The sequence below is a fragment of the Hippocampus zosterae genome, chromosome 7 (assembly GCF_025434085.1).
Source record: "Hippocampus zosterae strain Florida chromosome 7, ASM2543408v3, whole genome shotgun sequence".
NCBI classification, from domain to species: Eukaryota; Metazoa; Chordata; class Actinopteri; order Syngnathiformes; family Syngnathidae; genus Hippocampus; species Hippocampus zosterae.
The window spans coordinates 24,482,195-24,501,776 of record NC_067457.1 but is presented as its reverse complement, the minus strand read 5'-3'; the positions used below and the strand labels follow the sequence as shown (position 1 = coordinate 24,501,776).

Below are 19,582 nucleotides of genomic sequence, written 5' to 3'. Positions count from 1 at the left end.
TCGTTCTCTTGGTCGTCCACTTCCTGAAGAAGCGTTCAATAAAATAAAATACTCATAGGAAATAGCAGTGAATCATGAAATCATTCACTAATTGCATGACACCACACGCGACGTTTGTATTCCATCAAAACAGAATATTGATCAATTACAGTCGGGCCAAGGTTTGGCCATTTACCAGGACTTCAAAATAAAAGTACCCGAAGGGGATTTGAATGATCACGGAAGTTAATGACGGTATACTGTCTGTTCTTATTGCTCATTAGCCTTTTGTCTGACAGAGATTTGTTTATTTTCCTGCAGTCTATCAAATGTTTACGTCATTTTACAGTCGACTGATCCCCTCCATTTAATGCTGAGCTTTTATGCTGAACGTTGTTTCCGGAATCACAGATTAATGTTGAAGCCTTGACGCTCATCTAGCGCGCCGGTCCGAAATTCCCTCGAATTCGGTTGGCCTCGTCGGTGTCGGCCATGGCAGCCGGCCTTCGCCTTCTCGTCGCCGTGCCGTTTTTGCTCGCCTCCCTTTTTCCGCCCTCGCTATCGTCGCGCAGTGACGTGCTGGTGCTCGGGGACGCAGACTTCGACTACTTGGCAGCTGAGCACGACACCATGCTGGTCAAATTCTACGCGCCCTGGTAACGCGTGCGCCGCCCGCAAACAGGGGCGCGATAATCGCTCGCGTCACCGACAAGTGCCGCTTCTGCCGCTGCTATGTTTGGATTGTCCTTCCATCTTCCCATTTTCAACCTCCTTCCCATCCTGCCTCACTCCCTCCTTTCGCTCCCTCCTTCCGCTCTCTCTCCTTCCGTCCTGCATTCCTACCAGTGGCGGATGCTGGTCTGTCAAGGAGGGGAAGCTCAGTTTCACCCCCTTGCGTCATTGTCGATGTTTTATGTTATGCGTCCTGTTGTGTTGTTGTTACTTGATATGAAATGTTCTGCAAAGCTCCATCTGAATAGAGATGCATGAAGGATGTGTTGGATTCCTTCCTTCATTCCTTCAGGTGTGGCCACTGTAAGAAGTTAGCTCCGGAGTTTGAGGAAGCTGCCGGCAAACTGAAGGGAAGCGTACAGCTCGCAAAGGTACCGTCGTCTGTGCGCGCGCGTGCGTTTGCCGTTGTCTGACGCGACTGTGCGCGTGCATGCTTGCATCAGGTGGACTGCACAGCTGAGCCGGACACGTGCAGTCGCTTCGGCGTGTCCGGATACCCGACGCTGAAGATCTTCAGGAACGGGAGGGATTCAGCCTCCTACGACGGTCCTCGCTCTGCAGGTAAGAGCGCTTCTATGCGCGTGACGTCAGCGCTGCCAAAATGAGACGCCGGCTGATGTTGTTTTGGGCGCCAGAGGGGATCTTTGAGTTCATGATGAAGCAAACGGGTCCGGACTCTGCGATGTTGCTGACCGAAGAAGAACTGCAGAGCTTCGTCCAGCACCACGACGCTTCGGTCGTGGGTACGACGAAGCCGTCCGTCATGACCAAGCCACACTGGCCACACACACTTTTTGATACATGCTTGTGTCGTGTCAGGTGTGTTTTCAGGTGAGGAAAGTACTGGTCTGGCTGACTTTGTGAAAGCAGCGGGACTGTTGAGAGATCAGTTCCGATTCGCTCACACCACACGAATGAAGCTGGCTGCCCCCTACGGACTCCAAACAGAGTCAGTCTTATGCTTTGTACTCTTAACTCTGCAACGCTGACGTTGGGTCAGAAGTCGGGCTACAGGGTGCGTGTGTGTGTGTGTGTGTGTGTGTTCCAGAGGCGTCCTGTTGTTCCGGCCTCCACGACTGGCCAATCAGTTTGAAGACAGCGTCGTCGTTTTGCGAGATTTCGTGTCCATCCCATCTCTGAGACGCTTCATCCGAGACCACATGTGAGCGTGTGGAGGGTTGGGCGATTATCAGAGAAAACAAAAAAGGAAAAAAAAATGAGGATTTTTTTTTTCAATAATTAATTAACTCGCTGGTCACACAACCTATTCTCGCCCCCAAGTTATTCTTAAAGAAAACAGTATCAAATAATTCTTCTGAATAAGCCAGCGGATGGGGAATATCTTGCTTCTCCCTGGCACGTTTTTGCATCAGTGAGCAATAGAATGTTGACAAATCTGTTTGTCAACATTCGGAGTAAAAGAAAAACAAACAAAAAAAACACAATTGAGGGACAAATACAGCACCTGAAAAATACTATTTTCATTTCATGACATTCCAACCACTGGCGTTGAGTTTCCTGTGCATTTGTTTACATGCGTGTGTAGATTTGGACTTTGTCCTCACATGACCTTGGAGAACAAAGATCGCCTGAGAGCTCGTGACCTCCTGACTGCCTTTTACAACCTGGACTACAAACGCAACGCCGGGGGCTCCAACTACTGGAGGAACAGGTGACGCGCACTTAGGCACATAGCGGACTGCTGTCAGGACAAGCCCCGCCCATTTGCTCGCCTTGTCGCCAGAGTAATGAAGGTGGTGTCCAAGTACGCGGGGCGGGGCCTCTTCTTCTCTGTGGCCAATCAGAGGGATTTCCGGGCCGAGCTGGAGGACCAATTTGGCGTGGGCGCATCCGACGGCGCGGACGTTCCCCTGGTGACCGTTCGCACCAAAGCGGGTCACAAGTACACCATGAGGGAGGAGTTCACGTCGGTAACACGCTGGCATGGGGGTGGGGGGGGGGGTCACGTGATGAGATGAGGTGCGTTTTTTCCAGGAGAGATGGCGCCTCGCTGGAGAGGTTTCTGGACCAATACTTTGCTGGGCAACTCAAGCGTTACATCAAGTCCGAGCCGATACCGGACGGAAATGCCGGCGCCGTTCAGGTGAGTGACGCGAGCAGTGGGTTGTGACGAGCGGCAGCAGGAAGTGACCTCATGAGGGTGGCCGTTACACCGCACGCAGGTGGTGGTGGCCGAGTCGTTCGACGCCATCGTTAACCAGCCCGACAAAGACGTCCTGATCCAGTTCTACTCGCCATCATGTCCGCGCTGCAAGAAGCTGGAACCGGTTTACACTGCACTGGCAGAGACGGTAGGTACCCTTCACCTAAAGCGCGGAACGGAGCGGCATCACATTCTCGTGGCATATTGTTGAGCTTTGATTGTGCCTCCTTCAGCTGTCTGCAGACGCAAACGTGGTCATCGCCAAAATGAACGCCGTAGACAACGACGTGCCGGCTGGCTACGATATCCAAGGGTGAGGTCGCGTGATCCGTGCACAATGCGGGTGTTAATGCGCACCTGACTGACACTTTGGCTTCTCAGCTACCCGAGCATCTACTTGGCGCCTGCTGGCAAGAAGGCCGACCCCATCCGATACCAGGTGAGGGCAGGCGGCTTTGATTTTGGTCCCCTCCCAGCTCACGCGTGACCAACATCTGTCATCTGCGGCAGGGCGGGCGAGAGCTCCGAGACTTCCTGCGCTTCCTGCGACGGCAGGCCGACCAACACCACGTCAAACAGGAACTCTGACGGCTGTCGTCTAACTCCCGTCACATACCTCCGAGTCAATTCATTGATTGGACTGGTTGCTTGCTTGAGTGCTGGTTGATTTCTCTATTTTGGAAAGCCCCCAAAATTCCCCTACAATCATTAACTGTTTTTGGTCAATTTATTTATAAATGTTTGGAAGGGCTTTATTTCGATACACTGATTGATTGCTCTGTTAATCTGTATTTATTTGTATGATTATCTGTGATTTCTTTTAATCCAGTTTGGCATTGTGGTCATAAAAAAAAAAAAGTTTTCTAGACGGAGAAAGGATTACACCCGTGACCTGAACCAGAAGAAATTGCATCCTTTTGTTTTGCTAAATGCGGAAGTCAAATTTGATGTTGAATGCTGTCCCCCGCCCAGTCAAAATCAACCAGATATTGGAAATGGGAATACGGAACAATGCTGATAAATAGGTGTCGCGCAAATGACAGATCCGAAAAACGCCTTTTGAACTGGGAGCTAGGAAGGGCAAAGGCGTCGGTGGATCGGAGGCAAGATCATTGAAATAACAAGGAAAATTGCACAATACTTTTAAAAATGGTTCGTATTGATAACGAGATTTGGCGTTGTCCCAAAAATAAACCTCGTGAAAATGGGAATGTCCAGACTTTCAATCGCCATGCACTAGCTTTGATGGGATTGTTGTCCCTTCCAAGATGGCCGTCAGTTCGGCATGTGGGTTACCCGGCACGGGTTCCTATCAGCGGTTCCAAATGCGTCGTCGGCAGGCGGGGTATACAGCGTGTCGTCTTGGCATTTCGATTGCGTCTATTGGTTGAAACTGCCGTCGCTCACTTTTGTTCCTCCCGCCCCATGTTACAAGCCCTTCCCACTTGTTGAGTCCTGGAAGCTTCGAGTCGCGTTGAGCCGGTCTGCGCGCTTCCTAGTTCTTCTTCATCATCCGGCCTTTGTCTTCTTTCAAGATGTTCGGCCAGCAGGTTCTCGTTCTCAGTGAGTAGACGACGCATTTGGAACCGCTTCCTCTGTGTTACGGGACTTTTATTATAGGCATTGGCTGAGACCCAGCGGCCCGCAGCACAAAGCGACCTGGCACGTGGGAGCTAGCTAGCCGTTAGCCGCGTTTGCATATCCATCCCGCTGCTTCGCGGTCCGCCTGCGGCTTGGTCCATTTCCAGGAGTCCTGAAGGTTTATTCCCTCTTCGGTGCTTCTTCGGGGACCTAGTGTTTGCCGTGACCACACCCTTGCTAGCTGTCATTCGAACGTGTTAGCATCCGCGGGTATCCTCCTACGTCACTCGCCCACATTTTGGCTATGCTCGGCGTTGACGCCTTTGGCGTGTTTGCGTGCACTTGGTCCCCTTTTGCCAAGCTGTGTCGGGAGGAGAGATTCTCCGCTCCCACAACGCGCCTAGGGAAAACAACGATGATGAGCGGGAAGCCTTCAAATCACCACCATTTGGGGGTTGTTTCAAATCACTTTCGGGTGCTACTCGGTCACGTGACACTTACTGTCTGGCCGCCATCTTGGTGGGCCAGATAGGAGGACAAGCTCCAATCTAAACGCAGACTCGCTAGACTAGCAGCCCAACATCGCTTCCGCCCCCCCCCCCCCCCCCACCGCCCCCTCTATGTGCTTAAATGGTCAGCCAAGTTCTCCAAGCTCTTAAGAGGATGTTCGCCAAAGTCCTTTCCAAATGCAAAGAATGACTTGATGACTTCATTTGTCTCCAGACCAGAACATAAAGAGAGAATCTGGGCGTAAAGTCCAGACAGGAAACATCAACGCAGCCAAGGTAAGGATCTTTTTGTTTGTTTGTGTCTTTTTCTGACTGTGCGCATTAGAGGTTCGACCCGCAACTTGACGAATGTCAATGTATCGTCACGAATCTCAGACCATCGCCGATGTCATCAGGACGTGTCTGGGCCCCCGGGCCATGATGAAAGTGAGTTATCCGCCGACCGCTCGGCGAGCGACCCCCGAGGCTGGCGGCACTAAGACGGTCGCGTGCGTTCGCAGATGCTGCTGGATCCCACCGGGGGAATCGTCATGACCAACGACGGAAATGCGATCCTGCGAGAGGTAAGCATGCCCGCCTGGGGGGGGGGGGGGGGCGTCGGCACGCGTTGCAGCTGTTGCCATTTGTATTGTGACTGCGTCTGCGTGGCGCCAGATCCAGGTGCAGCATCCCGCGGCGAAATCCATGATTGAGATCAGCCGCACGCAGGATGAAGAAGTAGGAGACGGAACCACATCTGTCATCATCTTGGGTGAGGTGCGCGCGCGTGCGTCTTCGAGGAACTTAACAGGTCAAGACAGATTTTAACCTTTGTTTTGTTATCAAATAACGTAAACAATCATCACACTGTAATCTGTATTTTGCTTGAGAAGGTTTGAACTTGGACCGAGAGAGAACCGTGAGAACATCTTAACGGGCGATTTACACTTGGTTGCAGTCATTCTAGGAAAAAAAGAAATTGCGTCTTTTTTCTTTTGTGGCGCTGAACCGAGTTCGTACCCGTGATTGCAGTCGATAAATTGGCTTGAGTATCCTATCATGCCCCTGAGCTGACCAACCCCCCCAATATGGTGACGATAGCATCGTGAGGTTGATCTTGTGATATTGCGGTGCACCTCTACTTACGGACGTCTCTTCATACAAAATGTTCAAGTTAGGAAACTTGTGCCGAAAGAAGTTTCAAGATACGAAAGGTAAAAAATAGTCTGGAATGATACTCGCAGCGCCGAGTTTCCTGAACGCAACATACTTTTAGCTGCTCTGCCATTGGCTCTACTTGAGTATCATCCTGGCATCCCATCATCTAAGAGGAACGTCTACCATGTTTGGGACATTCACATGGGGAACGTGTGTCTACTTTGGGGAAGAAAAAAAATTAGTGAAGAGATTTCTTCCAGAATCAATCAATTTTGTAAGTAGAGGTGCCGGTTTATCAAAGTCTGCCGACGTTCTCTGTTTTGCGGGCAAGCCGGCGAGATGCTGTCGGTGGCCGAGCAGTTCCTGGAGCAGCAGATGCATCCCACCGTCGTCATCGCCGCTTACAGGCGAGCCTTGGACGACATGTTAGAAACCTTGAAGGAGATCAGGTAGGACGCCCGGGCGGGCTCGGCTTTGGTGTCATGAGCTAATGGCTTGCCCCCGCCCCCCTCCCCAGCGTCCCCGTCGACACGGCGGACCGCGCCTCCATGCTGAAGATCGTACACTCGGCCATCAACACCAAAGTTCTGAGCCGCTGGTCGGAGCTGGCGTGCGGCATGGCGCTGGACGCCGTGCTTACCGTGGAGATGGAGGACAACGGCCGCAAGGAGATCGACATCAAGAAGTATGCCAAAGTAGAGAAGGTAGGTAACGCGTCGGCGGCGGGCGCGGCGTCCGCGGGCCACACCTTCCCACCGTCTCTTGTCGGCTGCGCCGCAGGTTCCCGGCGGCATCATCGAAGACTCGTGCGTGCTGAGAGGCGTGATGGTCAACAAGGACGTGACGCACCCGCGCATGCGCCGCCTCATCAAGGAGCCCCGCATCGTCCTGCTCGACTGCTCGTTGGAGTACAAGAAGGGCGAGAGCCAGGTCAGCGTCGGGGGGGGGGGGGGGATTCCTACAGTGGAATGAGCAGCCCGAGCAAGTTCGCGGTCACGACCAGAATTAATGCGGCGTTAATTTTCTGTCGCTTCTGCAGACCGACATCGAGATCAGCAAGGAGGAGGACTTTGCCAGGATCCTGCAGATGGAGGAGGAGCACATCCAGCAGATGTGTGAGGACGTCATCAGAGTCAAGCCCGACCTCGTCTTCACCGAGAAAGGAATCTCAGGTGGGTGCGCAACGGAGCCGGACGCGCGGTCTCTCTTGGAGGCTGACCTTCTGACTCCGCCCCCTTTAGACCTGGCTCAGCACTACCTGATGAAGGCCAACATCAGCGCCGTGCGCCGCGTCCGCAAGACGGACAACAACCGCATTGCCAGGTAGCGCGCCCCGACGTCGCGAGCGCCGGAGCGCGGCCACCCCGAGTCACCGCCGTGTCGTCACCTCAGGGCGTGTGGCGCGCGCATCGTCAGCCGCACCGACGAGCTGCGCGAGGACGACGTGGGTCTGGGGGCGGGGCTCTTTGAGGTCAAGAAGATCGGCGACGAGTACTTCACCTTCATCACCGAGTGCAAGGAACCCAAAGCCTGCACCGTCTTGCTCAGGGGAGCCAGCAAGGAGATCCTGGCGGTGAGCGCCGCCGCCCCCCTCGCCGTGACGCGCGCGCTCGGACTCTGCCGCTTTTCAAACGCGACGCCTCGTTTTGCAGGAGGTGGAGCGCAACCTTCAGGACGCCATGCAGGTTTGCCGCAACGTGATGCTGGAGCCTTCACTGCTGCCCGGAGGGGGCGCCGTGGAGATGGCCGTGTCCAAGCGCTTGATGGAGCGCTCGCGCGCCCTGGTGGGTGTGGAGCAGTGGCCCTACCGTGCCGTGGCCCAGGCGCTGGAGGTCATCCCGCGCACGCTCATCCAAAACTGCGGCGCCTCCACCATTCGCGTGCTCACCTCGCTTAGGGTACGGACGCCTCACCCCCTTGAATAAACTCGACTCGCTCACTGCCCCCACAAAGCGGAGCCGCTCCTTAAAAAAAAAAAAATCAAAAATATTGTGCCCGTTCATTTATTTTTTTTCTTGGTTTCTCCAAAACAAATGAAGAGAACTGAAAATGCAAGCTCATGTCATCTTGCCTTTTGTGTATTTGACGGGCGTGTCTGTGTGCCGGCAATACAGGCCAAGCACAATGCGCAGGACGGCACCACGTGGGGCGTGGACGGCGAGACGGGTTCTCTGTGCGACATGGCTGCCACCGGCATCTGCGAGCCCCTGGCCGTCAAGGCGCAGACGTACAAGACGGCCGTGGAGGTGAGAGCCGGCCGGACCGGGGCGGCCCCGAGCGCTCGTCTTTCACCCCGCACCATTCTCACCCTCGTTTCTCTGCAGACGGCCATCTTGTTGCTGCGCATCGATGACATCGTGTCCGGTCACAAGAAGAAAGACAAGGAACAGGCCACCGGAGGACCCGGCGCGGAGTAAATTCCACTGGTCACTCAATAAAGTTCCCAATCAAAGCCCAGCTTTATTTCTTGGAATCTGTTGTTGTTGGGGGGGGGGGCAATCGATTATTTAGGCGTGATGCCAGGGTTTCAAACTTTGACTTAAGTGCAGTTTGGTGTGCCTGAATGTACGGTGAAACGGGTCATTCTGAGCTTGGGCTCGTTACTGTCCTCGCGCGCATCTTCCCTCTTCGACGAAAGTCACAACGACGTGAACGCAGCTCACGTGACAAGCGAGGGGCTTCCTGGGGGCGTGGCTTGTGCAGTCAGCTGACCTCGGTAACACACGTGACAAGGCACAACAGAGATGGCGGCCGCGTGGCTTCTGTGCGCCGCCTTGTTTTCTTCGGCGTTTTGTTCCTCGGGGGCGGCTTCGTTCACCAGACATGTAAGTCGAGTTCTCGAACACGACGCGGCTTTTAATGCGTCAACATTTTGTCCTGATCGAATCGAAAACAATGTTTTCGGCTTTTAATGCGTCAACATTTTGTCCTGATCGAATCGAAAACAATATTTTCGGCTTGCAACCGCGTCAACATTTTGTCTCGATACAATCGAAAATTTAAAAAAAAATCTGCTTCAATCACGACAATGTTTGGTATGTACTTGAACGAACTGGAGCGTCTTTTCGGGGCGGTTGATTCCGAGAAACTTGTCACGTGATGTGAGTGACGAAAGAACTGCTGGCTGGTGACGCTATCGATTGCCTGTTGAGTTGACGACGAATGTGGCCCGCGATGGCGTCATCGGCCGGCTGCGGGGCTGCGGGGTCAATGGTAACCGTGGATTGTGAACATGTCGCCAGCTGTCGGTGGAGCTGAACCCGGGCGCGCCCGCCCCGCACGCCGGAGGCGACCTTCTGCACGTGAGAGCGCTGGGCGACAATGACACCCTGCACTTCCTGTTCTGCAGCCAGGGGGCTCCCACGCTCCTTCTGGTCCACACCAGGGTCACATCCTCCTACGTCTCGGTACGACCTACGCCTCCCGCGTGGCGACATCACGATTGCTTTTGGAAGCGCTCCAACATGTTGGCCGTCTTCTCAGGTGGACTGGGAGCGCTTCTTAAGCCGCAATGCCAGCGGCAGCCTGCGGGTGGAGCCGGTGAGCAGCATCGTGTCCAGCACGGCGCTCGTCTTCAGCCGGGTTAGTATCCGCACCGGTTGCGTTCTCACTCGTCTTCCTCCACGAGGCCTCGCAAGTCAAGACTGCACTGTGTAGTTGTGATAACGTGTTCTTTGTGTGTGTGTGTCCACTCGTATGTGTCAGCTGTTGGAATATGATGACGTCAACAACACGGCCGACATGCCCGATGAGCTTTTCCCGCCCTACGAGCTGCGGAACATCACGTGGTCGGCGATGGAGCTGTCCGGGGCGGCGGCCCGACTGTGTGGCGCCGTGGCCCAGGGTTCCATTTGTCTGCACGTAGGTTTCTCCATTTAATTTCTCCATTGTGAGACAAATAAAGGTTTTCTTATCTCACCTTATATTAAAAGTGAAGAATTGCAAACGTCGTCGCCGCATTAGCAAACGTTCCTAGACTGATAATGTCATCAAAGCGTTGCATTTGTGTTGCTCGGCAGCTCTCTGTGTTTGATGGGGAGGGGCGTGACGAGATATGGCCCCGCCTCCTCCATACGGCCAACTCCTCCCAGGTGGCCGTGCAGCTGAACGGCCTGTTGCCGAGGTCGCAGCGGTCACGCTTCCTTTTGGAGCTGCATTCGGTGGGCGGAGTCTATCCCCTGAACACCGTTAGGGTACACCGCTCCATCGACGACGAGTTCACGCCATCCATCTTCAAGGTAGACCATCTTTGGGGTGGGGGGCGGATCTGTGGTTCCATAGTCAGGACTGTCACCAAGCGTTAACCTCTGTCCGCTCAGGTATCCGAGTGGACGTCAGGAACGAACGAGAGCTCGTGCGACGGATGCGGCTTCGTCCTGTGGAAGCAGGTAGCCTACCGGCATTCTCCGCCGGCTCTGGAGGACGCGTCACCGTGCCGTCACACGGAGCCGCGACGCCAGAGCGGCGGGGCTTTGGCGGAGGCCGGCGGTCTGGCGCTGGCCTTCTTCGCCACCGAGGGTGACGAGCCGGACGGCGTCTTCGGACTCAACATCAGCTTCGGCATGGCCGGGGAACCTTTCTACGATGCCACCAAGTTCCTGAGCTGGTTGGTTCTGCTCTACTTGCTTTTATCCTTTCAATGGTGCTTGTCTTATTTTGCGACAACTTTTCTATCAAACTTATCAAAACACTTTGTCGGTATTTTTTAATGGACTTTTCAGTCGACACCTTCAATTGTGCCGTGAGGGAGCTCGTGCTAAATGAATCTGTTTTTGTTCTATTGTTGTCTGGCAGGACGGCTTTGGTCGGCGTCGGCCTCCCCCCCTCAGACACCTTCTCCCCGCTGGTGGCGGCAATCATGGCAGTCGGTCTTGGCGCTCCGCTCATCATCCTGCTGGTGGGCGGCGTCTACGTGTGCCTACGTAAGAGATCGGTGTCCTCGGCAAGCGGCTACGAGCCCATCAACTGATGGCTGCCGGACAGCACATCATATCCCGGAGACTCTTTTATAGTTATCTTTTATTGATTTTATGGTTTCCTCTGATCTTCCACTGACCAATTTTTTTAAACAAAATGATCATGTTGATCCCGAAAAACAAGTCATGACCGTCCAGTGCCAAACATGCCGAGGGGCTGGCTGAATGCTAGTGACTGCTGCTGACCTGAATTGACAAAATAAATTCTCAGAAGTACATCCGCGATTTTCATGGCGTTCAGATTTGGGAATGTATTTGTGATTATTACGTTTTTTTTTTTTCAGATCCACACATACTTTCGAGATTTTCACTTTTTCTCTTTTTTTTCTTTCTTTAACGTTGTTGACAATTCCCATGACTTATCATTTGTAAATAGTCTATTCAATTCTGCTTGTGGAGTGTCCAGTGTGTTTTTATGCGTCGGCTCGCACGAAAAGTCACGCCGTTTCAAGCGATTCCCACACCACAGAATAGCATTCACGTGTTGAAAGGCCATCCCGCCTCCGTCCGCTAGAAGGCAGCGATGTCGTCTCCATTGAACGGGAACGACCGAAGAAGAAAACGAAAGAAGAAGAGCAGGATTACGCCGAAGAAGAAGGTCTTCGTTTAAAGGCAAAACAAACTCGATGAAAACGAAGTACGGTCGTACTTGGTTTCCCGAGTTGTGTGAGACAAACACATGGTCAAAGATCAGCTATGGACCCGTTTCCCCTTTTGCAATTTCCATTGTTTAAAAGAAAAACGGGGGATAACTCGTGCCTGTTCAATGGAGACCCCAACACCGCCACCGAGTGGGCGGAGAGGCTGTGACGCAATCTCTGTGTGTTGTCATTGTCCGCCGATGTGGTGTGAATAAAGTTTTGAATGATTGGTTTCCTGACTGGTTCTCCTCGAGTGCGATGGAGGACACGCGGATGAGCGACAACGTGGACGCCACGAAAGTTCCACAAAGGACCCCAAAGAAGACGGACAAAACTAAGCGGGTCGCCGACGACGGCGAGTACGACGACGAGGTGAGGAACCAACGCAGCCCGAACCGCAACTGGAACTGGTCTAGCTAGCAGGCGGGATACCCGTTAGCATAGGAATCGGAAAAGTCAACCAAAGGCTTCAGTCGGTGCTCATTCGGAGCGGCTCGGTCGAGGGTGGCTCCATTTCAGTACCGGCCCAGCTCCACTGGAGTCCACTTGAAAAGCTGGGAAGGAAAATAAATACTGTACGTCCAAATTAAAAACTAAAAAAAAGAGAATAAGTCTCCACACAAGGTTTACGACAAGCCTTTGCGGAACATATTCACAGTCAGAAGCTGTTAAGCTCACGATATGCATTCTGCGCATTACAACTTCTTCCCAAAGTATTCATGAGGGGGGGGGCGGGAGATATGTTGAATTTGTGCAGCAACCGCGTAGGTGACGATGATCCCGTAATTGTACTGTGCTTTTTACGTTGGACATATTCCAGAGCTTCAGCATCCACATTTGTGACAAAGAGGAAGACGGTGAAGAGTCGGAGAGTGCCGAGAGTGTTTTTTCAGGACTCGAGGATTCGGGGAGTGACGGTGACAGTGAAGAGGAGAAGGATGAGGGTGATGATGGCTCGGACAAGGATGAAGATGATAAAGTGGAGCAGGTAGCATTGGTCGTCGTTCTCCTCACTGCATCTCCCGTGGCTATTCGTCACTTCTTTTGCGCGCCGACGTGCAGGATGACTTCCGGGACGACGGAGGCTGCGAAAAGAAAGAAGAAGAGTATGACCTCGACTCATCGGACGAAGAAGTGAGATATTTTCCGAATGCCTTCCAAAAACACCAGAAATGGTTTGTTGAATCAATATCGAGGTTGAAGCCGAGCGCGCTTTGTATCGGGATGAAGGGCCGCTGAGCCAAGTGTGCCGGAGCAGCGTTCAAAGCGCTCTAGTGACAGCCTGCTTACGGTCTTGGGCAAGAATCCACGGGAAGCGTTGACTAAGATAGCTACTCTGTTGGTCACGGGCAGGACATCAGGAACACCGTGGGGAACATTCCCATGGAGTGGTACAAAGACTTCCCTCACATCGGCTACAATTTGGATGGAAAGAAGATCTACAAGCCCATCAGAAGCAAGGACGAACTGGAGCAGTTCTTGGATAAAATGGAGAACCCCGACTACTGGTGAGACATTGGCCTCGGAGCTTCGGAGCCGCGGGCGACGCTAACGTACGGCTCGCTCGCAGGAGGACGGTTCACGACAAGCAGACGGGAAGCGACATCGTGCTGTCTGACGAGCAGGTGGAGCTGGTGAAGCGCCTGCAGAGAGGACAGTTCGGAGACGTCAACTTTGACGAGTTCCAGGTAAGGCGCCGGCAGCTGTCCTTCCCCTGACCGCCCCGCCCCTTTGGGTTTGCCTAGCTAACGCGTGCCCTCGTGCCCCTCAGCCTTCAGTGGACTTCTTCACCAAAGACGTGATGCTTCATCCCGTCACCAACAGGCCGGCCGACAAGCGAAGCTTCATCCCATCGCTCATTGAGAAGGACAAGGTAACCCGGACTTGCGCTCGGAGACCCGTCCGACGGCACCACCACGACGACGCCTGCTCTCTGCCTTCAGGTCTCCAAGCTGGTCCACGCCATAAAGATGGGCTGGATCAAGCCTCGCCGCGTGCGGGACGAGGCTAGCGGCCGCTTCTACGACCTTTGGAGCAACGAGGACTCTTCTCTCGCGGCCCAACACAGGATGCACCTGCCCGCCCCCAAGATCCCCCTGCCCGGCCACCACGAGTCCTACAACCCCCCGCCGGAATACCTGTTCACCGAAGAGGAGGTACGTCCGCCCGGCGCTCCGGCCGCCGCAAGGCTCGCGTCACAACTCCGCCCGACCTCGTCCGCAGCGCGCCTTGTGGGAGCAGCAGGACCCGGCCGACAGGAAATTGCCCTTCGTTCCCGTCAAGTTCTCCAGCCTCCGACAGGTTCCGGCCTTTCCTCGTTTCATCCATGAGAGATTCGAGCGCTGCCTGGACCTTTACCTGTGCCCCCGCCAGAGGAAGATGAGGGTAAACACGCCCCCCTTACGCGCCGCCGGTAGCGGCCGAGCCGCCCGCTAACGCTCGCGTCGCCCGCTAACGCTCGCGTCGCCCGCTAACGCTCGCGTCGTCTTTTCCGCAAGGTCAACGTTGATCCGGAGGATCTCATTCCGAAGCTTCCTAAACCAAAAGACCTGCAGCCCTTCCCCACTACGCAGTCATTGGTACGCAAGCGTTGACGGACGTTGACGCCATTTGTGTCTGAGCATTTTCGACGCTTCCGTTAAGCACACGCGCAGCCTGACTGGTGTGCCCAACCTGTGTTCAGGTTTATCGTGGTCACAGCAGCTTGGTTCGCTCCATCAGCGTTTCTCCATCGGGGCAGTGGCTTGCGTCAGGTAAGGTGGGAAGGGGGCTCACCTGCCGTAAAAAGAGGGAGGAGCATCGTTGAGATTTGCCGCACGGGCTTCTCGAGACTTGAGACGCCAAGTGACTTTTTGTAGCGGCTCTTCTGAGAAGGTCTCGCCCCTCTTTCAGGAAGTGACGACAGCTCGGTCCGCTTCTGGGAGGTTAGTTCCTCTCGCTGCGTCAAGGTGATCCAAGTGGGTGGAGCCGTAAAGTGCGTGCGCTGGAACCCCAACCCGAGCGTGTGTCTCGTGGCCGTCGCCCTGTAAGGACACGCCCCCCCCCTCCGCCGGGCAGCCCGGCAACGCGCCCCCCCCCCCCCTTGGCAAAATGGCTCTTTTTGAAACCCAGACCCGTTCGCTCTCTCCGCAGGGACTCCCTGGTATTGATCGTATCGCCGTCGCTGGCCGAACGCCAGGTGCTTTTGTCCTCGGAACGTCTGCTCGCCGCGTACCAGGAGGCCGAGTCGGCGGAGGCCACGGGGCCAGTGAGCTGGTGCGACGTGGAAGGCGAGGAGCACCGCCAGGGCTTGCGCCTGAAAATCCGCCATCCCAAAGTGCGACGCTCGATCCGGTGAAACGCCAGCGCCGTTTTGTGGAATCCTTTTGACACCCATGGCTTCCCGTAGGCCGTCAAGCAGCTAACGTGGCACGCCAAAGGGGACTACCTGGCCGCGGTCATGCCGGATCACTCCAGCCATCAGCAGGTGTTCATCCACCAGCTGAGTACAAGACGGAGCCAGAATCCCTTCAGGCGCAACAAAGGCCTGGTTCAGTGCGTGTCCTTCCACCCCATCCGGCCCTACTTCTTTGTGGCCACGCAGCGCAACGTCCGCGTTTACAATCTGGTGAAGCAGGAGATGACCAAGAAACTGCAGGCCAACTCCAAATGGATTTCCAGCATGGCCGTCCACCCCGGAGGTGTGTCGCCTCGTATCTTGCGTGCCGCTGAGTTGCCGCGCGATATTTGATAGCTTTCTCTCGCTCGCTCGCTCGCAGGCGATCACGTGATTTGCGGAAGCTACGACTGCCGACTCGGCTGGTTTGACCTGGACCTCTCCACCAAGCCTTACAGGATGCTTCGGTAGGTAGCATCTTGCGCGCCCGCGCGTGCCCGCGCTTCCCTGCTCGCTCTCACGGCGGCGCCGCTTCCCATCTACAGGCACCATAAGAAAGCGGTGAGGGCCGTCGCCTATCACAGACTTTACCCGCTCTTCGCCTCAGCGTCCGATGACGGCTCCGTCATCGTCTGCCATGGGACCGTTTACAAGTAATCGCGCCCACGTTCACTCGCACAAAGATTGACACGCGCACGCTAACGCGGCCATTCTTCTTCCTTCAGTGACTTGCTGCAGAACCCGCTCATTGTTCCAGTGAAGGTTCTGAAAGGTCACATGGTCATTCATGAGCTGGGTGTACTGGATGTGACCTTTCACCCCACACAGCCTTGGGTCTTTTCATCCGGTGCGGATTCCACCATCCGCCTCTTCACCTAGGGGCCCGCCCACCTGTCAGTCATTGATTGGTGTGCAATATTGCTTTTCGAATAAATGTATTTTTTTTTTTTGGTTCGTTTTCTCTTTTCCACTCATCTCGATCCTTGCCCATCGCAGTGCAAATGCTTCCCACTCAATCACGGCGCCTTCAATCATACATTTGACATTCGGACATACAGTATATACGGCAGAGAGAGCAGCGATGGTCAAATAAATTATTGCCCAAGTACGCTTAAGTTTTATTTTTATTGTGTCCAATTTCCCTAGGCTTACGGTGCAGCGTTATAATGGCCTTGTAACATTATTTTTTTCAACACGTAGGTCTACTATAGTACTATATTTTCCCCTTTGCTCATTATGGCGGTACTTGGGGCACTCGGTATATTTTTTTTATTGACGATGATGATGGCTGTAGAACATCTGTGTAGTTTTGATTTCGTTCAAAAGTTGATGACGCGTTGCAGCTCGAAAACCAAGCCTTGACGGAAAAATGTTGGAACTGCCCACAGATGTATAGAAATCCGCGTTCTTTCATCCCATGAACGTGCACCGAAAATGACACAAATAAGCTTTAGATGGAAGGGGGATAAAAACAGCTTCCGCCAGACGACTCTTCAACTTAAAAGCTCTTTCATCACCCGCATCTCCTCGAGAGGAAAAGTATATTTGAAATTACGTGCAAGTGAAAGCATACACATTTATTGTTTTACATTTACAGCAATACAGACCTGTATTCGTTCACGTCTGGAGTAATTGACAGGAGTCAGATTTTATGTTGAAAGAAAAAAAGCCAAAGTGTTGTGTTGGTCCAAAATGACGGAAAGCAGAATCACGCCAGCGCACGACGAGTGTGCGTACAGCAGCTGCTACTGGTAAAGAACAAATCTCTTTGGCATTGTTCGCCTACGTTTCATAAAGGGCCACGAATCAAATGTTTTTAAGTTTCTGTCGATTGTTCTTCTACACCGAACCGAGTGTGAGTCCGTCACCATTTGCGAATTGAAGCACGTGTGACGTGTTTGCTTAGCAAAATACGGAAGCGTACGATCTTTCGGCGTAGGTCCCAGTTCAGTAAGATGTTTGTCAGGATCACGATTTGATTATTACTCGTCTTTCTTTGTTTTCATCAGCTTGTGGCATGCGCACCGTAGAAGGTGACGAGAGATTTTGTGTTTTATTTTCTGGTCATCTTTTGTGCCCTGTAAACAAGGTCGCGCAAGTCTTTATTTTCACACGGACCTGCGTGTACCGCCAGACAGCAAATGCCTGATGAAAACGGGATACGCTTTTGGATAGCTGGAGTAAAGAATAAGGTAATGCGTCATTCAGGCTACATTGACGTCATTTCAACAGCTTGTGAGTACTGTATCTTTGTGTTCGACGTTATCGCTATTAGTTTGATGAGCGACCGGAAGTTAGCGGGCCTCCGTAGCCCAAATGCAGAAATGGTGCGTGCCTTGAGTCAGACCGTTACTTTCACAGCCACAATGTGCATTTATCAAGCCCCAGGAGAGGGGGGGAACCCCCCCCCAAAAAAAACCCCGGCGAAATCCTCATCTCTACATTTCAAAGACACTAGATAAAGAGGTAATTGACTACTTTTGCCGGTGCGTCATTTTGTTTGCAGTGAAGAAAATGTGTGGAAGCTTTGCGAATCAGTCCATAAGGAGAGAAGCGCGCCTCTCCAAGAACTCTTTGTGGTGTTCATCTCGAACGACAACAGAACGGTGAGCTCACCGGCCGGCTGACACGTTGTTGAAAGTGTGACGTGAAAGTCTTTGTCTTCACAATTCAGTCACTGGGCATCTTTTGCCATCAGGTTCCTCTGTGGAAACAGAAGTCAGCAAGCGGAGAGCAGCCCGTGATTTGGGTAAGACGATGCCAGGTGACCTGACGTTAGTTAGGACCTAGTCCACACGGACCAGGTCCGCGGGCCGGCCGCAGTCACCTGTGTCAGCTGTGGCGGCTTGACGTCTATGCAGGATTATCACGTGGTTCTACTTCACGTTCCGGCTGGTTCCGAGGCCACAGTTTACGACCTAGACTCTGTCCTGCCGTTTCCCTGCACCCTGAAGCTTTACGCTACGCGTGCCCTGCGCAGCGACCGCAGCATCCAGCCTGCGTACCACAGGTAGCGACGGACGATCTTCTGACTTTTGGCAGGAACGCTCCTTGATGACATTGTCAATGTCGCGCAGGAAGTTGCGTGTGGTCCCTGCCGACTGCTTCCTGTTGAACTTTGCCTCGGACCGTTCACACATGAAGAATGCCGATGGGTCCTGGAAGATGCCCCCCCCGGCCTACCCCCCAATCTCCACCGCAGGTCAAAGTTCATGTGTAGAAGCCGCACGCTGAGCCGGCCGGCGACCTCTCGGTGACATCTGTTGTCAACTTTTTCTTAACCCAGACTCTCACATGAACCTGGATGACTTCATCTGCATGGAGCCCTCCCGTGGATGGGGCCGCATTTTGACTTTGGACCACTTCCTGCGGCAATACACCAAAGACGCGACATAACCGCCATTTTCAGAGTATGCGTGTGTGTCTGTCTTTGAATGCTATTACTAAATGTTTCTTGACAATAAAAAGTCATCTGTTTCATATTCTTCACTTGACTTGCAACATCACAATTACTTGGCTGTCAGATAGACAAAGTTAAAACAAACAGCCAAGAGTAGAGGTGAGATGAAATCGAATCTGAACCACAAAAAATGGAAGCAAAATATTAAATGTATGGAAGCGTATTACCGCGACGCCCGAAAAAAAAAGTACAACGACAGTACTTTCATGATCAATGTCATGTTTTAATGTGCTAAATTTGGCAAAACAAAACAAAAGTAATGACTTCTGGTTCCAGTGCAGGTATGTGTGTCTTTTTTCCATCCATCCATTTTGCGATTCACTTCTCATAAGGGTCGCGGGTGTGCCGTAGCCTATCGCAGCTGTCTTCGGGCAGTACGCAGGAGACACCCTGACCTGGTTGCCAGCACAATCGCAGGTCGCACACGTCGATTAACAACTCAATCCTAGGGACATTTGAGCATGGTTTTGGAATGTGGTAGGAAACCGGAATACCTGGAGAAAATCCACAAGGGGAGAACATGCAAATTCCACTCAGGAATGCAGATATGTATGTCTTTTTATGTAAATAGACTTCATTTTTGCTATAACAGCAATATACTTCCGTATGCGGAGTTCCACTAATACGTATATAAAAATGTTTGCATGAAAGGAGTAATACTCCCTTTCATGCAAACACCCTAACCCTAAACAAGCTCTACTTTTCAATTAGAGCTCGTCACAAACTTACGCAACGCAGCTCGACTTCTTCGCTCCCTCTCGCGTTTCTTTTGTTTACCGTCACCCAAGGCAAGCTAGACCCAAAGGTGAGTTTAAAATTATATATTCAAATCATTTAACAAGTGAAGATACGCACTTTGTGTATTTTTATTTAAAACGACAGTTGGCTTCGAACGAGGGGGATTGCCACAGCTAAGATGCTAGCGACGATGACATACTCCAATTAAGCTTTTGAAGCGTCTTCGGAACCATAAACCTGAGAGTATCAAAGATACATTTAGAAATACATGTTCACTCCTATTTTGCAG

General features: G+C 52.9%; 5 protein-coding genes across 5 annotated transcripts; all 5 read left to right on the top strand.

Annotated features, from left to right (window-relative positions):
• Positions 1 to 220: 220 nt before the first annotated feature.
• On the top strand, positions 221 to 3,743 carry LOC127603582 (protein disulfide-isomerase A3-like). Its single transcript, XM_052069937.1, has 13 exons — positions 221 to 635; positions 1,004 to 1,082; positions 1,155 to 1,272; positions 1,347 to 1,454; positions 1,531 to 1,660; positions 1,760 to 1,873; positions 2,258 to 2,383; positions 2,456 to 2,638; positions 2,707 to 2,815; positions 2,895 to 3,023; positions 3,109 to 3,188; positions 3,257 to 3,314; positions 3,386 to 3,743. The coding sequence occupies exons 1-13, from the start codon at positions 472 to 474 to the stop codon at positions 3,461 to 3,463; spliced, it is 1,476 nt and encodes a 491-aa protein (XP_051925897.1). The 5' UTR covers positions 221 to 471; the 3' UTR covers positions 3,464 to 3,743.
• A 534-nt stretch (positions 3,744 to 4,277) lies between these two features.
• cct3 (chaperonin containing TCP1, subunit 3 (gamma)) lies at positions 4,278 to 8,554 on the top strand. The gene is made up of 14 exons (XM_052069935.1): positions 4,278 to 4,438; positions 5,180 to 5,241; positions 5,341 to 5,391; positions 5,466 to 5,528; positions 5,620 to 5,716; positions 6,434 to 6,551; positions 6,620 to 6,806; positions 6,883 to 7,032; positions 7,142 to 7,274; positions 7,344 to 7,425; positions 7,495 to 7,675; positions 7,755 to 8,000; positions 8,217 to 8,348; positions 8,427 to 8,554. The coding sequence occupies exons 1-14, from the start codon at positions 4,411 to 4,413 to the stop codon at positions 8,517 to 8,519; spliced, it is 1,623 nt and encodes a 540-aa protein (XP_051925895.1). The 5' UTR covers positions 4,278 to 4,410; the 3' UTR covers positions 8,520 to 8,554.
• A 250-nt stretch (positions 8,555 to 8,804) lies between these two features.
• glmp (glycosylated lysosomal membrane protein) lies at positions 8,805 to 11,201 on the top strand. Its single transcript, XM_052069940.1, has 7 exons — positions 8,805 to 8,927; positions 9,345 to 9,509; positions 9,586 to 9,684; positions 9,808 to 9,963; positions 10,122 to 10,340; positions 10,422 to 10,708; positions 10,897 to 11,201. The coding sequence occupies exons 1-7, from the start codon at positions 8,847 to 8,849 to the stop codon at positions 11,069 to 11,071; spliced, it is 1,182 nt and encodes a 393-aa protein (XP_051925900.1). The 5' UTR covers positions 8,805 to 8,846; the 3' UTR covers positions 11,072 to 11,201.
• Positions 11,202 to 11,918: 717 nt separating this feature from the next.
• bop1 (BOP1 ribosomal biogenesis factor) lies at positions 11,919 to 16,043 on the top strand. The gene is made up of 16 exons (XM_052069920.1): positions 11,919 to 12,091; positions 12,540 to 12,707; positions 12,782 to 12,853; positions 13,073 to 13,227; positions 13,290 to 13,407; positions 13,491 to 13,592; positions 13,663 to 13,875; positions 13,943 to 14,104; positions 14,218 to 14,298; positions 14,403 to 14,472; positions 14,612 to 14,744; positions 14,852 to 15,035; positions 15,108 to 15,399; positions 15,478 to 15,562; positions 15,641 to 15,748; positions 15,821 to 16,043. The coding sequence occupies exons 1-16, from the start codon at positions 11,978 to 11,980 to the stop codon at positions 15,972 to 15,974; spliced, it is 2,211 nt and encodes a 736-aa protein (XP_051925880.1). The 5' UTR covers positions 11,919 to 11,977; the 3' UTR covers positions 15,975 to 16,043.
• Positions 16,044 to 16,695: 652 nt separating this feature from the next.
• Positions 16,696 to 18,562, top strand: ntaq1 (N-terminal glutamine amidase 1). Its single transcript, XM_052071879.1, has 6 exons — positions 16,696 to 16,846; positions 17,602 to 17,701; positions 17,794 to 17,844; positions 17,957 to 18,105; positions 18,173 to 18,297; positions 18,382 to 18,562. Exons 1-6 carry the CDS (start codon positions 16,788 to 16,790, stop codon positions 18,489 to 18,491), a joined length of 594 nt encoding a protein of 197 aa, XP_051927839.1. The 5' UTR covers positions 16,696 to 16,787; the 3' UTR covers positions 18,492 to 18,562.
• The last annotated feature ends 1,020 nt before the right edge of the window (positions 18,563 to 19,582 follow it).

Coding starts and splice junctions, on each gene's coding strand:
- LOC127603582 (XM_052069937.1), top strand. CDS start 472: ATGGCAGCCGGCCTTCGCCTTCTCGTCGCCGTGCCGTTTTTGCTCGCC. Junction 3,024..3,108: donor ACACTGCACTGGCAGAGACG/GTAGGTACCCTT, acceptor TGCCTCCTTCAG/CTGTCTGCAGACGCAAACGT. Junction 3,189..3,256: donor GCTGGCTACGATATCCAAGG/GTGAGGTCGCGT, acceptor TTGGCTTCTCAG/CTACCCGAGCATCTACTTGG.
- cct3 (XM_052069935.1), top strand. CDS start 4,411: ATGTTCGGCCAGCAGGTTCTCGTTCTCA. Junction 5,392..5,465: donor GCCCCCGGGCCATGATGAAA/GTGAGTTATCCG, acceptor GTGCGTTCGCAG/ATGCTGCTGGATCCCACCGG. Junction 7,676..7,754: donor CCAGCAAGGAGATCCTGGCG/GTGAGCGCCGCC, acceptor CTCGTTTTGCAG/GAGGTGGAGCGCAACCTTCA.
- glmp (XM_052069940.1), top strand. CDS start 8,847: ATGGCGGCCGCGTGGCTTCTGTGCGCCGCCTTGTTTTCTTCGGCGTTT. Junction 9,510..9,585: donor TCACATCCTCCTACGTCTCG/GTACGACCTACG, acceptor CCGTCTTCTCAG/GTGGACTGGGAGCGCTTCTT. Junction 10,341..10,421: donor TCACGCCATCCATCTTCAAG/GTAGACCATCTT, acceptor CTGTCCGCTCAG/GTATCCGAGTGGACGTCAGG.
- bop1 (XM_052069920.1), top strand. CDS start 11,978: ATGGAGGACACGCGGATGAGCGACAACGTGGACGCCACGAAAGTTCCA. Junction 15,400..15,477: donor CATGGCCGTCCACCCCGGAG/GTGTGTCGCCTC, acceptor GCTCGCTCGCAG/GCGATCACGTGATTTGCGGA. Junction 15,563..15,640: donor AAGCCTTACAGGATGCTTCG/GTAGGTAGCATC, acceptor TCCCATCTACAG/GCACCATAAGAAAGCGGTGA.
- ntaq1 (XM_052071879.1), top strand. CDS start 16,788: ATGACGGAAAGCAGAATCACGCCAGCGCACGACGAGTGTGCGTACAGC. Junction 16,847..17,601: donor GCGTACAGCAGCTGCTACTG/GTAAAGAACAAA, acceptor TTTTGTTTGCAG/TGAAGAAAATGTGTGGAAGC. Junction 18,298..18,381: donor CCCCCCAATCTCCACCGCAG/GTCAAAGTTCAT, acceptor TTCTTAACCCAG/ACTCTCACATGAACCTGGAT.